Below are 15,223 nucleotides of genomic sequence, written 5' to 3'. Positions count from 1 at the left end.
TAAAAAAATCTTATGCATGCACATATGCATTAAGCAATAAATGCATACAGTAAAGTGTCAGATTAACTTAAAAAGAAGCGTATCTTAAGTCAAAAACATACAGTATTACCCATTTTGGGCCCATTAGCAGCAGAATGGGTTCCTGAATATTTGGGAATGTTAATCAGAAAAGGGAGGCAGGAAGAGAGTGGGAAAGATGTCAAATAACTCAGTGCATCTCAACTACAATATCAAATTTTTTGCTCTCACAATAGCCCATAGTCATCTTGTTTCCATACTTTGCCACCCCAGTGTCTCATGAGTGCAGATGGCCCCTGACAGACAACCCTGGGACAAGCCATTTGATTTTCACACATTCCAAATCCTAAAAAAAGACCCCAGGTTCTCTGCAGAAACAACATGACTGATCTTCTACGCTGTTTGTGCCATGGTAGATCTGGAGTGAAATCCCCTGGGATACAGGACTGTCTGGAGCTAAGGCAACACTGAAACCATACACAGGGGGTCATAGGAAGTCTGATCCTCAAAATTAGCTATTTCCTGCCACCTCAAGACTTTGACATGCAGATGCACGTGATTCACCACAAGAGGAGAAGCCCATCAAAGCAGTTACTTCGGCCCTGTAAATACTCCTGAAGGTCAAGATGAGCTAAGCCATATGAGTGGAAGGGGTGGGAGAGTGCAGTTAACCGTCCCAAGGAACATACAGAACTTATACTGAAACAGAATATATAGTGTTCATTTGTTTTAACTAGTGACATACTTACAAACAGCTCAGTCTATTTTAAGTGGAAGACTTAAAAAAGACTATTTTGTCACTGGGTACAAAGTATCTGTTGATAACACATAACTCTACCATGGACTCCACTTTGTATTATTACTGTAACAAAAAAATGGTAAAACATGAAAGAAAAAAATCCTTCAGACAAGGAAGCTACAATTTCATCTACTTGTTGGTTTTTTTTAATAAGCATCTACTGCAAATGGGATTGCCAGCACACTATTACAGAAGGTATGAAAAGTACCATGCCAAGCAGCTTTAGCCAGAACATGTCTTTGACCCATTTGTCACAACTGCAGAAGGCCACAGCAGCCAGTGAGCTGTCAGCCAGTACACTCATTGCCACTGCTTGTGAAGAGTCACTAAATGAAAAAAGGCAATATCCCTTTTACTGTGCACCCACTAAGCTGTGATTGGGTATTTGTTCATGTTCATTAACATATGATAAAAAGTCCTAAGAGTTAACCATGCTTGCAAATACAGTAAGTTTTTTATTTATGAATTTTGCTTTAATCAGAATCAACTAGAGAAAAGGCCTGGCTTTACAGATTTGCCATACTGCCAGTGTATACTCCTTGTGAGAAGTAATTTACTAAATTTCCTTAATTCAGTTTCCTAAATCATTTCCAACCCAGGATTCATTGTGCTTTTACACTAGGCACAAGTTTAGCCCAATTTATTTCAATCCTAAAACTATTCCATTATTATAAACTCCACATAAGGCAAACTTGCAAGAACGGATACCACTGCTAGAACAAAGATCAGCAGTACAGAAAGAAGAGATATAAATGCCTAATTCTTATTAGTAGGAGAAGAATATTCAAGTGTTGTTTGGTTGGGTTTTTGAAGATATCTGGCGATCTGATATTGTACTTTCAAATCATCAAAGATGTAGAAGTATCAATGTAACTCAACCATTTCTGGTTCCTCCTCTTTTTCTTGTTTTGTTTGCTCGCGTTATGTCTACTCCCTTATTCTAGAAATTAAACATTTAACTAAAGACAAGAAATCACTATTCCAACTTTTTTACCAGTGACATGTTGGTACCGAGTTCTTCCCAGCATAGAATGCATAGCGTGTCCCATTTCATGGAAGAGATTCTCCATCATGCCAGGACTTAGTAGCGTTGGTGCACCCCTTGTTGAACGGGGCAGGCTGAGCATAAGAACAACTACAGGGAGCTGGTACTCTCCATTTTCCCTTAGCCTGCCTCCTCGAACTGTAAAGTGACAATCCTTTTCAAGATAAAAGCAAACATATGGACACCAATGTCATTATATCAATGATACTAAAACAATGATGAAATTATTAAACTATTAAATTAAACCTAAACATATACTCAGTTACACAAGTTGAATTCAATGATCATTAACAACATCGTTCAACAGCAGCAGACTGTTCCATCTATTATTTGCTTCATATTCAGATGGAAACTACCTTTATTTCATAAAGAAAAGACTGTATTGATTTTAGATAATAAACTTTTTTATTGTTTTATAATTATCAAAACCTCTCAATTTTTCTATACAAATACCAGTAGCTCAAAGAAATTTACTGATGTGCCAAATCCATAATTTATAAAGTTCTCTCCTCATTCTTCAGCAATAACTTCTTTATAAAATATACTGCACAAGCACATCTACTATATTGTGAAATATTAGCAAAGTAATATATTAAACTAATGTAGATTTAAATTTTGTCCACTTACCACCTCACTAAAAGTTTGCAGAAGCTTCTACAGAGTGAAGTGTCTGTTGTATAGCATCATATTGTGAATATACTGGTACTAAAGCAGCATGAATGAGTGAGCCACAGCAGTTAGAACTATCTACTGTTTTATGTAGAATTTTGACTAAAAATCAGTTGTCATTATGAGATTTCACCTTCAGAGAATATTGAAATTTCATATTGTTTTTATGTATAAATAGTAGGCCAGGAAATAGGTGTTTAAAAATCTACCATTTCTCTAAACAGAGTTCTACATTTCATAGTGCCTGTCATTCTGTAGAACAAAGAGTCTGAGTTCAGCCTATCAGGTGACAGTTTTTAAAAGAAAGATTACTCACAAAAATATTTACCTAAAACCATATTTGACATTACTGACTTTCCCTGTTTAAATTTAATTTATTTTAAATCGAGGTAACTTTTACTAAACTTACACTGAATGCAAACGTGCCTAGCACTAGTCATTACTCAAGTAAAACCCATTCTGGAATCAGATCATAAATGTTACCTGATGTGGTTTATCAGGTCGCTGAAAGAAGTCACAATAGATGTATCCTAGTAAACCTTCGGTTTCATGAACAACAGCCTGAAGGAAAAAGGAGTATCATTTACAGAGTAAAAGCACTAAGATGTGTAAATTTAAGACACAGTATTCTAATCCAAAGATTTATAATGAATAAATGACAAATAAACTGGGAATAATTAATGTAAAATCTGTTGGTAATTTTAGTTGAAAAAGAAATATATACCAGATTCACAACTTGTTCGTCAAACTACAGCCATTTCTACATTTCACTCAAAACTAATTAGTCACAGATTAGTATTAAAAGTAACACACTCTGTTGCCCCTAAATGACTTCTGAGAAGTCAATAGTAACAGAAACTGATTAGAGTGAGGAGTAATTATAAATTGATCCACAGAGTATGAAGAACAGCAGCTCTTGCTGCAGGCTCAAGGTGGAAGAGCAGTGAAGATCTGGAAGTGAATACATGGAGGGAACACAACAGAGGAACCTGAGAATCTGATGAGTAAAATATTGCCCAAGTTTTTATTTCCACCCTCCTCTAAAGAGGGCAGAAAAATAAAGGCATAAAAAACAAATCTCAAAGTGAAGATGACATACAGAATAAAAAAATGAGGCAAAGACACATGACTGATAGAATATCCACCTACAGTATTCTAGCCATCTACATTCATCTACCAATTGAAACTAAAGAAAACTAGCAGGGCTTATGCAGAAGGACAGCTTGAAAGGTGCAACAATAATCTCCAAACAGGGAAACTGCTTCTGATTCAGGCACCCTTCACACAGAGACATATTATAAAGGCCATAAAATACCAAACATACAAAAGGCACTTAGAGAGAGTATAAAGTCCTTGAGGTGTGACTTCAACTAAGACTAGACAACCAGTCTGTGCTGTTGATAGGTACCCAAGTAATTTAAAAACAAAATCTGATTTGTGGCTCAGCAGAACACACCATCATATCTGACTTCCCCTTGTCATTTCAGATGCTGGGAAAAAAAATACTTACCAACTTCCGAACATCTTCAGACCAAACCTCTCCTCTCTGTGTCTGTTCAGCATAAAGGGAGATTCCTAGGAGCTGACTGAACAAAGAGTTCAAACCTTCCATGCACGCCCCAAGAGAGAAAAATGGACAGTACAAGCCAGGATCAATGTTGTACCTAGCAAAATACAAGAATCCCAAACCAGTCAGTTAAGCTACATAAACTACAGTCTTCACCTCCAAGTCATAGGACATGACAAAATACACCAGATAAGCCTCAAGGCCCTTATTGAGCATGTTTGACTTTATTTTTCAAACAGTGAAACTAAGTCACTGTTACAGCACAGTGCTTCACAGTAACTCAATTTTTCTTATATTTAAATTCTGCAGATGTTGAGTATGGCTTTCAGGGATGTGGTGAACCCATAGCTCAAACAGCCCTTGGCAGCACCATGGGTGGTCAGGCTGTGCCTTTTGATCCACAAGAGGCTACCAGCACGCAAGTGCCATTCCCATGCCAAGGGTGCACCATGTGACAGCTCACAAAATGAGCTGGCTTTGGCTGTGGTGTAAACCAAATCCTCAGGTAGGGCAGGAAACCAAACAGTAAACACTGTTGACCCTGCAGTCTTGTGTTTTGCTGGAACAACAGAAACACCAAGGAGACACAATCACCTCTTATACATGAATCATACCTCAAGCTCTGGGGACCCTCTGAACCATGTAAGAAAGTATCTTACAGCTTTGAGCCATGTGAAGTCTTTAGTATGTGACGTGGAGTTCAAACATGGCCAAGCTTCCTGAGCTTAACATCAAACAACTAAGTATGTTCAAGACACTGTAGTACAGAAGACATACTTGGGGAGGAAGACACCATGCATCTACATGCACACACATAAACAGAATGAAAGCAATTATAAAAGCAGTTTAGAGATGCATGCAGTCTATACTTGGGTTCAAACTTCCTGAGACTCCGACCCTAAAAAGTAAAGAAACTACAAGTGTATCAAGTAAACAAATGCTTTGCAAACTTACACCTTCCACAAGCTGCTCAGGGCCACACAACTCTTTGAAGATGACAAAACAAAATCAGAATCGGAATCTGGTTGTAGTTGTACGTGCACCCCAAATGGCAAAAATATTCTTGCTCCCTCATCTCGCATACAAAGTCCAAGTGTTAAGTTATTTCTACCATGATGTTTATAAATGACAGCTATTTATACCATTTATACCATTGGGGTCTCAGAATAAAGACTGTTTAACTCTAGAGAATCCCAGTCCCTCCATTCTATCTTTATTCTTTCATGCTCTTGTGCTTTTGCTTCTTAATGACATGATAACTAATCACTGAAATTTAAACATGCATCAGCTATACTACAATACCTGAACACCAAAGAGGAGAACCATGCTATGTTAAGGCCTGTGATCAAAAAGTTTATAGAGACCAGATGTGAAAGTTACCTGGTCCCCATCCACTCACCTACCCTTCCTTTCTGCCCACTCCCACACACAAAACACCTAAAAATGAAGTCCATTGGGGATACCACATTTGTCAATATGCTGCTTACAACTACAGCTACAATCTACTACGCCGCTTCACGGCACCGTGACATACAGCAGGGTAGGCTTACTTTTCTAAGACACAGCATTCATTCTTGAATACGTCAATGTATTTTATTTTTCTAGTAACCTTTATATTACATTTATCACATACTCCACCAGCATTTTGCAACTACCATAGCAACATCTGTCAAAAATACAGGGATGCTCAGTTACAGGATTGTGCTTATTTTCACATTACAAATGGAAGAAGTTAAAGCCAGTGCATTCCATTCTACTCTTAATTATACTAGGACATAGAAAATAAAGCAGATTTTGCCTCTGCCACACTGACAATTTTTTCAAGATGTATAGCAACACTAAAATTCACACTCTGCATGCTGCAACACACATTTTCTTTCTTGTACAAAAATAAGCATGGTATCACAGAATCACAGAATCATCTAGGTTGGAAAGGACCTTGAAGATCATCCAGTCCAACCATCAACCTAGCACTGACAGTTCCCAACTACACCATATCCCTCAGCGCTATGTCGACCCGACTCTTAAACACCTCCAGGGATGGGGACTCCACCACCTCCCTGGGCAGCCCATTCCAACGCCTGACAACCCCTTCTGGAAAGAAATGCTTCCTAAGATCCAGTCCAAACCTTCCCTGGTGCAACTTGAGGCCATTCCCTCTTGTCCTATCACTTATTACTTGGTTAAAGAGGCTCATCCCCAGCTCTCTGCAACCTCCTTTCAGGTAGCTGTAGAGGGTGATGAGGTCTCCCCTCAGCCTCCTCTTCTCCAGACTAAACACCCCCAGTTCCCTCAGCCGCTCCCGTACGACCTGTGCTCCAGACCCTGCACCAGCTCCGTTGCCCTTCTCTGGACACGCTCGAGTCATTCAATGTCCTTTTTGGAGTGAGGGGCCCAAAACTGAACACAGGAATCGAGGGGCGGCCTCACCAGTGCCGAGGACAGGGGTCAGATCCCTTCCCTGTCCCTGCTGGCCACGCTAGTGCTGACACAAGCCAGGATGCCATTGGCCTTCTTGGCCACCTGGGCACACTGCTGGCTCCTGTTCAGCTGGCTGTCAATCAACACCCCCAGGTCCCTCTCTGACTGGCAGCTCTCCAGCCACTCCTCCCCAAGCCTGTAGCACTGCTGGGGGTTGTTGTGGCCCAAGGGCAGCCTCTGGCATTTGGCCTTATTGAAACTCATGCAGTTATAAAACACTTTAGATCAAGTTAGGTATAAAGACTGGAAGCAACTCTCTAAAAGAAAGCAGAAGAGATAAGCTAATGTGCATGCAATAAACCACAGAAATCTGGAGTACAAAAGAGACTGCTTTACACCCAGAACCCCCCGAAAAACAAAGTACAGAATTACAGCATGTGTCTTGAATATCCTCAGATTTTTAAGTCAGTAATTCCCAAGTACTGCAGCTTCTTCAACAGTGACACTCTTTGGAAAGCTGTAGTAGGTAAATGTCAGATATCTCCAGATTTTTATAGTATCACCCTGTGATCACCTTCTGCTCAGCTTGTTACCATGAAGACACCCACCACTAAATGCTTCAGTCCTCATCTGCTGATTCTGCTTTGAAGCTCTCACTGCATACAGACTACACAACCTTTTAAAATGATCCTTTTAGTAAAAGGAAAAATAACACCTTTTAGCAGCAAGTCATAACAACCCCCATAATAGTTCAGGACTGTTTTTTGTCACATCACTTTAAAATCTTATACCACCATCCTACATACTACTATGAATACTAAACTGAGTTTCCCATCTGTAATTGAAACAATTGCTTCTTTAACTAAGGACTGCCCATAAATGGAAAGTTCACTATAAAAGTATTGTCTCAACAGAATTTTATTATAATGTGAAGCAGGATTTCTCCACATACACAACTCCAATCTGCAAACCATGATTATCCTTATTTCTAAAATGACATTTATTTCAAAACAAACCAAGGATGAATTGTAGGTAGTGATACTCTTTGTGTATAGCTTAAAAATTACATGAAAAAAAAAGAGGAAGTTATACATCACTTTTAGTCCTAATTCAGCCTTGAGTTGAGCAGTAACCTAGAGCTAGATCTCTTCAGACCAATTCATTTATTAGTTCTGGCTCTGCCCCAACCCTGCTCATCTCACATTGGTTTCTGCAGAGAGACTCATATTTACCATACCTTGGTTTAGGTTCCAGAATGGTTTATTAATCCAGGTGGCGCACAGTTACAACACTATCTCAGAACTAGGGGAGCAATACAGACACACTCAAGTAGTTTCACATGGAAGTTGCATGAGGGCTCTTTGCAGGGCTTTTTGCAGAACTTTTGCCCTGCCAGAGCCATGCTGACCATGTGCAAAGCCCATCTAGTACCTTCACATTCTCCTCCCCCCACATTTAATATCATCCAGGGTTTCCCAGCCACTTCCTCATTGTCAACTGGGAGAAGAGAGCTGATTGTATGAGGTATTTTGAGAATGAACCCATATAATACAATACTACAAACACACACTTCAGTAAATCAATATTTAACTCCAACAGCTCACAGTCACAGCCAACCATCAGATTTTCAGAGTTGCAGGAAATTAAAACATGTAACTCCTACCAGTGAGTTCAGCTGCAGGAAAAGAGGATATGAGAATGACAAGAAAGTCAAGAACAGCACCCTTGAAAATACTTCATGAAATTAAGCCACACTTACACAGCAAGCAAGAAAAGTCAATAGAATTGTGGGTATCAAGAGAGACCAAACTGCTCAAAATTCTCTGAAAAGCAGAAAATTTTGCTGATGGACCAGCTAATACTGCAAACCGTTTCCAAGTACATGAAAAGCCAAGACAGTCATCAGGACTAGTCAGCATGGATTCACCAAGAGCAAGTAATGCTTGACCAACTTAATAAAACTTCTATGATGAAACAACTGGCCTGGTAGACAAAGAGGGAGCTGTGCACATCATCTACCTGGACTTCAGTGAGGTCTTTGATACTGTCTCCCATAAGGATCCTCACAGAGAAGCTGTGATGTACAGGCTGGATGAGCGTTGGTAGATGAGTCGACAGGGAGGTCGACTGAAAACTGGCACAAAGTCTGTTTGGAGGCCAGTGACTAGCGGTGCACCCTGGGGGTCAGTGCTCAGTACAGTCCTCTTGAACATCTTCACTAATGACCTGGATGATGGGGCAGAGTGTATCCTCAGCACACTTGCTGATGACACCAAACTGGGAGGAGTGGTCGATATACCAGGGGGTCATGCTGCCATCCAGAGGGACCTTGACAGACAGGAGAAACAGGCTGCCAGGAACCTCATGAAGTTCAACAAGGAGAAGTGCAAAGTCCTGCACGTGGGGAGGAACAACTCCAGGCACCAACATATGCTGGGGGCCACCCAGCAAGAAAGCAGCTTTGCAGAAAATGACCTGGGGGTCTCCGTGGACACCAAGCTGAACATCAGTCAGCAGTGGGCCCTTGCTGCAAAGAAGGGGAATGGCATCCTGGGCTGCATTAGGCACAGTATTGCCAGCAGGTCAAGGGAGGTGATCCTTCCCCTCGTCTTTGCACTGGTGAGGCCACACCTGGAATGCTGTGCTCAGTGCTGGCCTCAGTACAAGAGAGACATGGAGTTACTGGAGAGAGTCTAACAAAGGGCCATGAAGATGATGAAGGGACTGGAGCACCTCTTCCACCAGAAAGGGCTGAAAGAGCTGGGACTGTTCAGCCTCGAGAAGAGACGGCTCAGGGCGACTGTACTCATGAATATAAATACCTGGAAGGAGGGTGCAAATAGGATAGAGCCAGGCTTTTTTCAGTGGTGCCCAGTGACAGGATCAGAGGCAATGGGTACAAACTGACACACAGGAGGTTCCCTCTGAATATCAGCAAACACTTTTCTCCTGTGACGGTAACTGAGCACTGGCACAGGTTGCCCCTAGAGGTTGTGGAGTCTCCCTCCTTGGAGATATTTAAAAGCCATACGGACATGGTCCTGGACAACCAGCTTTAGGTGTCCCCGTTTCAGCAAAGGAGTTGGACTACATGACCTCCAGAGGTCCCTTCCAACCTCAATCATTCTGTGATTCTGTGAAGAGGTCATATGAAGCCTAGGACTAAGACCACACAGTTGTAGTATGAGACAGATCCCAGCTTTATCAGAGGAGGACAATGTTTCATGCTAACTGCAAAGGATTGCCACACTCAGTTTGAATATTAGATTAACACATGTTTGCTGGAGGGCAGAGGAGAAGAACTCTAAAACTACTTTATGTTTCATTTCAGTTCTGTCAAAAATGCAGATACATACTAGCAGGAGAAAGCAGTGATATTTCTTTATGGAAAGAAGAGCTGACATTAACATATCGCAGGAAGAAAAGCCTATTTCTTCTTCATTCTCAGGACTCCTTGAACATGTGTGTCGTTCCTGTGAACTTACCCCATAATGTAGAGGATGGGGAGAAGGCTTTCTGATGAGTATTTTATAATATACTGCCACTATCCAAAGCAGGGCGGGGAGAAATCAGTCTGTAATAGTTTTGTCTTTTGGAAAAGCACGATACTAATCCACTCACATATGAAAACAGCAGTAATAGATGACTACACTGGCTTAAGGCAGACTCCCCAGGGGAACTAGTCCCCTACCCTGGCCAGTGTTTGAAGATGTCACAATCTGACATTTTGAGTACAATGAGGTCGTGAGTAAACAACCTCTTTAATAGTAAGTACACAAAGTTAATGTCAGTCACTTCTAGTAGAACGTTATCATGGTCAAACCTCTCCCACATTTAATGAAAGATGTGTGTCAATATTCCTCTTGCCAACAGAAAATTTAAAAAGTTTTGAAAAACTATGCAGAACACCAGGAAAAAAAAAAAAAAAAAAAGCTTCTACTTCTGATTTCACTTATTTTTCCATTTTTGCCTTGCCTACTACACCAGTGTAAAAACAAAGATCAAAGACGAGGATGCTGAAAAATCCTCAAATAGCACGAGTGTCTTATGACACAAGACTGATAGTTAAATTACTTCTGGACAATCCTGACAGCAGTTAGTGATGATTATTATACCTTATCAGGCATCCATTGTTTGTTTGTTAGCCACTGCTATGTCATAGGAGTTACAAAGAAAGGGGACAAAATATGATAATATAATGCAATTTTCATAATCGGATGATACTAGTCAATAACACACTCCGAAGTGATTATCGGGTACTGAAAAAAACCTGCTGCTCCAGGAAGTAGATAGCACAACTTCAAAATATTTCTCTACCACCAGTCTATACTCACTAAACAGTAATCATTCCAGACACCAAAACACAGATTTAATTCACAACTGTTGAATTTGGTCCTGATTTGCAGAAAAAAGACTCTACAACTCGAATAGAGTTATAAAGCAGGTATGTTTACTCTGGCACCAGGGTGCAAGGGGATTTCTCCACAAAGCCTGCATGCCCACCGCACATTTTACCAGAAACTTATAGAGTGTGAATATTCATTGTATTACATAACACAAACATACACATGCATGAGTGACGCTGGGTTAGTTTGAAAGTTTATGTTATCTTTGCACCTGCACATTGCCTCCTGGTGGTCGTCTTGGGGGGGGGGAGTCTTTGGGAAGGCGGCTTGTAGTCTTTCTCACCTTGTTTTTTCCCTGGAGCAAGCGCAGATTCTCTTTGCCAATTTCTTGAATAAAAAGAGTGTTTTTCAGCCAGTTTACTCATTCTATCTTATCTAAGAGAACCAACAGAACTTCTACCATCTGTATATGGCTATCTTTACTCATTACCAAGACTACAACTAGTTAGAGCACACCTGTACCCCAAGGACAAAAACATAATATTTTGCTGAACATTATAGTTCTTGGTAGATTTTCACAGTGAACTGCTTTGTTCTGATGAACACAGTAGTCCTTGGTAAAATTCCACAGACAGTCTGGGCAAGCAGGATCCTTAGCAATATTTAAAAATACTATAAGTAATACTATAAGTTGCTATAAGTAAGTAAATAAGTTGCTAAGCATTTTTCTATAAGTAAATAAGGCACAAAACAAGTAATCATTTCTCTGTATCAGTCCTACCTCATACATGAATTCTTTTCACCAATCAAGTAAGACCAACTACCACTGAAGAAAGTTTAACCCCAAACTTCCACTAAGTCTAGGAAAACTTTCTCTTTGGGCTTATTTAGGAATAGAAATTAGCTAAAACCTCAGCTGTTTGAAGTTGGTGTCCTATAACAAAAAACTCAGTTTCTGGAATTATTAATAGATGATCTTGCCTTTCAGTGGCAAGAGCAAGCATATGACTGACTCTCTTCTGAGCCCCCACCTCCAAGATTTAATGCTACTTACTGCAGAATGAAAGGTGTAACACTAGATAAGATTAGAGGACAATGGGGAAAAGGGAAGAAATTAATCTAAAACACTTGAATCTTTCCTAGAAAAAGAACATTCAATGAGCAGAACAGGAAATCCTACAATCTCTCCTATATCTGTAAAATTGAAGTCTGGCTGGAGGGTGTGGGTGGAAAAGTATTTGGAAGAGTTCACAAACTACATGTTCCCTTATTGAAGATTCTTGCTTGATTCCAGGCACTCAAACAGTAGCAGCCATTAGCAACTTCATCGTTTCCAGATGACAAGAAAGAAGCATCTGTTTGTTAGCAAATGATTACCCAACCTCAGTAATTCACAGCTTCATCACCTTAGTGAAACTATGATAACAAAACATTTCCCAGGCACAGTATTTCACCATTCAAATTCATGCTAATCTAAAACACCATAGCACAACTTCTTGGCAGCAATGCGGACTGTGATTGTGACAGCAAGCTTAAAGTCTTTTCCTCAGCCCTTTTCTAACGCTGTTCAAGGGCCTCAGGTTGTATCTTCAAAACACTCTCTGACTCAGGCCAGATAATCTAAAAGACCATATAAAACTCCAAGATGAAGACTTCTATCAATACACTCCATTAGCACTTTAAACTGCCCTGTAACAAAGATAGAGCTTGTCTGCGTAGGATTTAGAGCCTTTCTGAGGGCTGATCCAAGAGAGTACAATTAATTTCTCCTGAAGATAAAGGAGAAACTCAAAGTCCACACCTGGGATAAAAGATGGTATGGCATTTACTTGGACTTTTTTTATTTTTTTCCAAACATGAAGCCAAGTGTATTTGAAAATGCACAGAAAAGCCTCCCAGCAAAACCCTACCAAAACAAGGTATTCCACTGTACATACTTCTTTATTGATAGAATAAAAGGGCAAAAACTTTAGGTAATGAATTAACTGCTAGTGACTGTCCCTATATAAAAAGGAACAAAGCTTCCAAAGCACTACAGCTTAGCCTCTCCAGAACTGCTCATCAGTCAGAGCAAAGCAATCCTCAAAATCTGTATGCTAACAACTATTAATAGTCCTACTGTGCATGTAATTACTATATTACATGTCAAAGTAGCAGCCATTCTAAGAATCACTTTATGCAAGATTTTCAAGCTGCTATCAACTGTGGGCTTGGATAGCTGTCTAGCTTTGATCCTTCTATTTAAAACAAATAGTAAAAAATTCAAATAAAACTGCAAGAAGCAGCTGCTTTAATATAAGCATGCTCTTTTTGGTCACTTTTTGGCAAGCTGCCTCTACATTTACTCAGCCAAGTTACAATTTTTATCTCCAACAGGAAATGCATTCAAGTATTTTTGGGAAAAGAAATAAGAAAGGAAGTTATTACAACCCATACTGAACTACGTTAACAGGCATTCTGCTACCAGTAAAATTTCTGCTAAGGGTTACTGCTACTGGCAAGAAAGGTTAATGTTCTAGAGACAGACAGCTAAAATCTGCATTGGAAACCAACTGGAGCTCCAGCCAGTGACAACTGCAGAGAAGTGCCTGCAGACAGGTTTTCTTGCATGCTGCAATTTGCAGTTTCTTGCTGCACCAGCTGAGCAGACAGGCAGAATTCAACGGGGAGGATGATGCACATGGCATACTAGCATCAGTAGCAGAACATTGTACAGCTGTCTCCAAAGCTGGCAAATAACATGAAAACATAGTTACAGCACTTCCTAAAGAAGAAAAAGGATTCAGGTCAGCTAAGCAAGCCAGTGCAAGAATCAAACACCCTGTCTGGATACTTTTTAACTTAAAATGTAAGTTCTGGGCCCCAGCAAGGTGATTCAGAGTGCTTCAAATAAGCATCTAGGATGCCTATGTCACCATAGAAAGGCAGACACAAATATAATGCCACTCTCAGGCTTAGCAAGGTACCAGCTAGAGCTGACTAGCAGAAGTCTTGAGCTCAGCTATGAGCTCTTGCTCTTCTCTGGAACTTAGGCTTCCCTGACTGGACTGCATGTTGTATATCTGAATCCCAAGAGGATGAATAGCACAGACTTTTCTATGAGAAGATGCCTTTGAAAATGTAAACAAAGCAGATTAAAAAAAATGGTCTGATGAATCACAATAGAACTTCACAGAGAACTACATACTCCAGTCAAAGAGATATCTTACCACCTTCTTCTAGGGCATCCGAGATCAAAAAACAGGTATGGATTGATTTTTGAAATTTGCAGTGCTACTAAAAGTTTTCCCAACTGCCCTTGAACTCGAGCATGAAAATTTTCTTAAGCCCTTATGTGAAACTTAAAGGATCTGAATGCATGTCTGGAAGAGCAGGAAAAGGAAATACCAAAATTTCTATCTATTACAGACATACACACCAGAAAACAATTAATCTAAAAGATGACTTCCTGAAATCAAGATGGCATTTTTACATGACTGCATATTAAAAAAAAAAAAAAAAGGATTGCTTTAGTTGAGATGTAGAAAATATCACATTACATTTATGTAAAAAAATAGATGACACCAATATATAAATCTCACTCTAAATCAGAAACACCATCAAATATACACATGAACTTATCTACAGTGCAGAAGAGTATTTTTCTCTGTGCCAAACTTTCAATTAGTTACTTTGACTTTAAAAAAAATTAAAAATCAAGAATTAAAGTAGTCCTTTTTATTGCAATAACTAACCTTAAATTATTTTGTGGTTCCTGTAGAATTACATAACTCACATGCCTAAATGTCCAAAACTGGGAAAGACTGAGCAGCACAAAACTGAACAGGTTTGTCTTAAAACATATTCCAATAACTTAATTAATTTTAAACATCTGATTTCAAATGCCAAAGCATTTGTATTTGTAACAAATCCCAGAAAAGAATGAAAATTTTCTTATGTACTTTATGCCAGAATGTGAGCTCAGGAACTTTACACAGAGGAATCTCAGTACCCTCCTAAAAAAAGCAGAAATATCAAAGAAAACAGTAGTTTCTTTGATGTAAACTCCCACTTTATATTAAAGGATAAACTATGCTAAAAAATCCAGGCACCTTACTTTTACAGTATGCAGCCCAGCACTGTTTTTAAAATAAGTGATGTAGCCAAACCAATTTAAAAACCAATTTTAAAAAGAAGTTAAATGACACAATGAGGTTTAGTTATTGTTCAAGAACAGCAGGCTTCAAACAAAAAGTCTGTGTCCCTGTGAAGAACAAAGATGTAGTATGTGATTATAAATAATTATTTCTAAGCTGGTGTGACTTCACTGAGTCTAAATAAAATGCAGACTTCTAAAATCACTTTCATTTAAGCTGTAT

General features: G+C 39.5%; 1 protein-coding gene across 3 annotated transcripts in view; it reads right to left on the bottom strand.

The window, feature by feature from the left end:
• The window catches only part of MIPEP (mitochondrial intermediate peptidase), a 79,527-nt gene that overhangs the window by 41,624 nt on the left and 22,680 nt on the right, over window positions 1–15,223 (bottom strand). For all 3 annotated transcript variants that reach the window (XM_074915405.1, XM_074915414.1, XM_074915423.1), the window contains 3 exons: window positions 4,042–4,195; window positions 3,015–3,092; window positions 1,812–2,016 (listed from right to left, as the gene is read on the bottom strand). In XM_074915405.1, the coding sequence (XP_074771506.1) occupies window positions 1,812–2,016; window positions 3,015–3,092; window positions 4,042–4,195 (437 nt within the window). The remainder of the gene's footprint in view (window positions 1–1,811; window positions 2,017–3,014; window positions 3,093–4,041; window positions 4,196–15,223) is intronic.

This window comes from Athene noctua, chromosome 1, assembly GCF_965140245.1.
Source record: "Athene noctua chromosome 1, bAthNoc1.hap1.1, whole genome shotgun sequence".
In the NCBI taxonomy this organism is placed as follows: Eukaryota; Metazoa; Chordata; class Aves; order Strigiformes; family Strigidae; genus Athene; species Athene noctua.
Note: the sequence above shows the minus strand (reverse complement) of the source record. Positions and strands in the feature narration are given on the sequence as shown.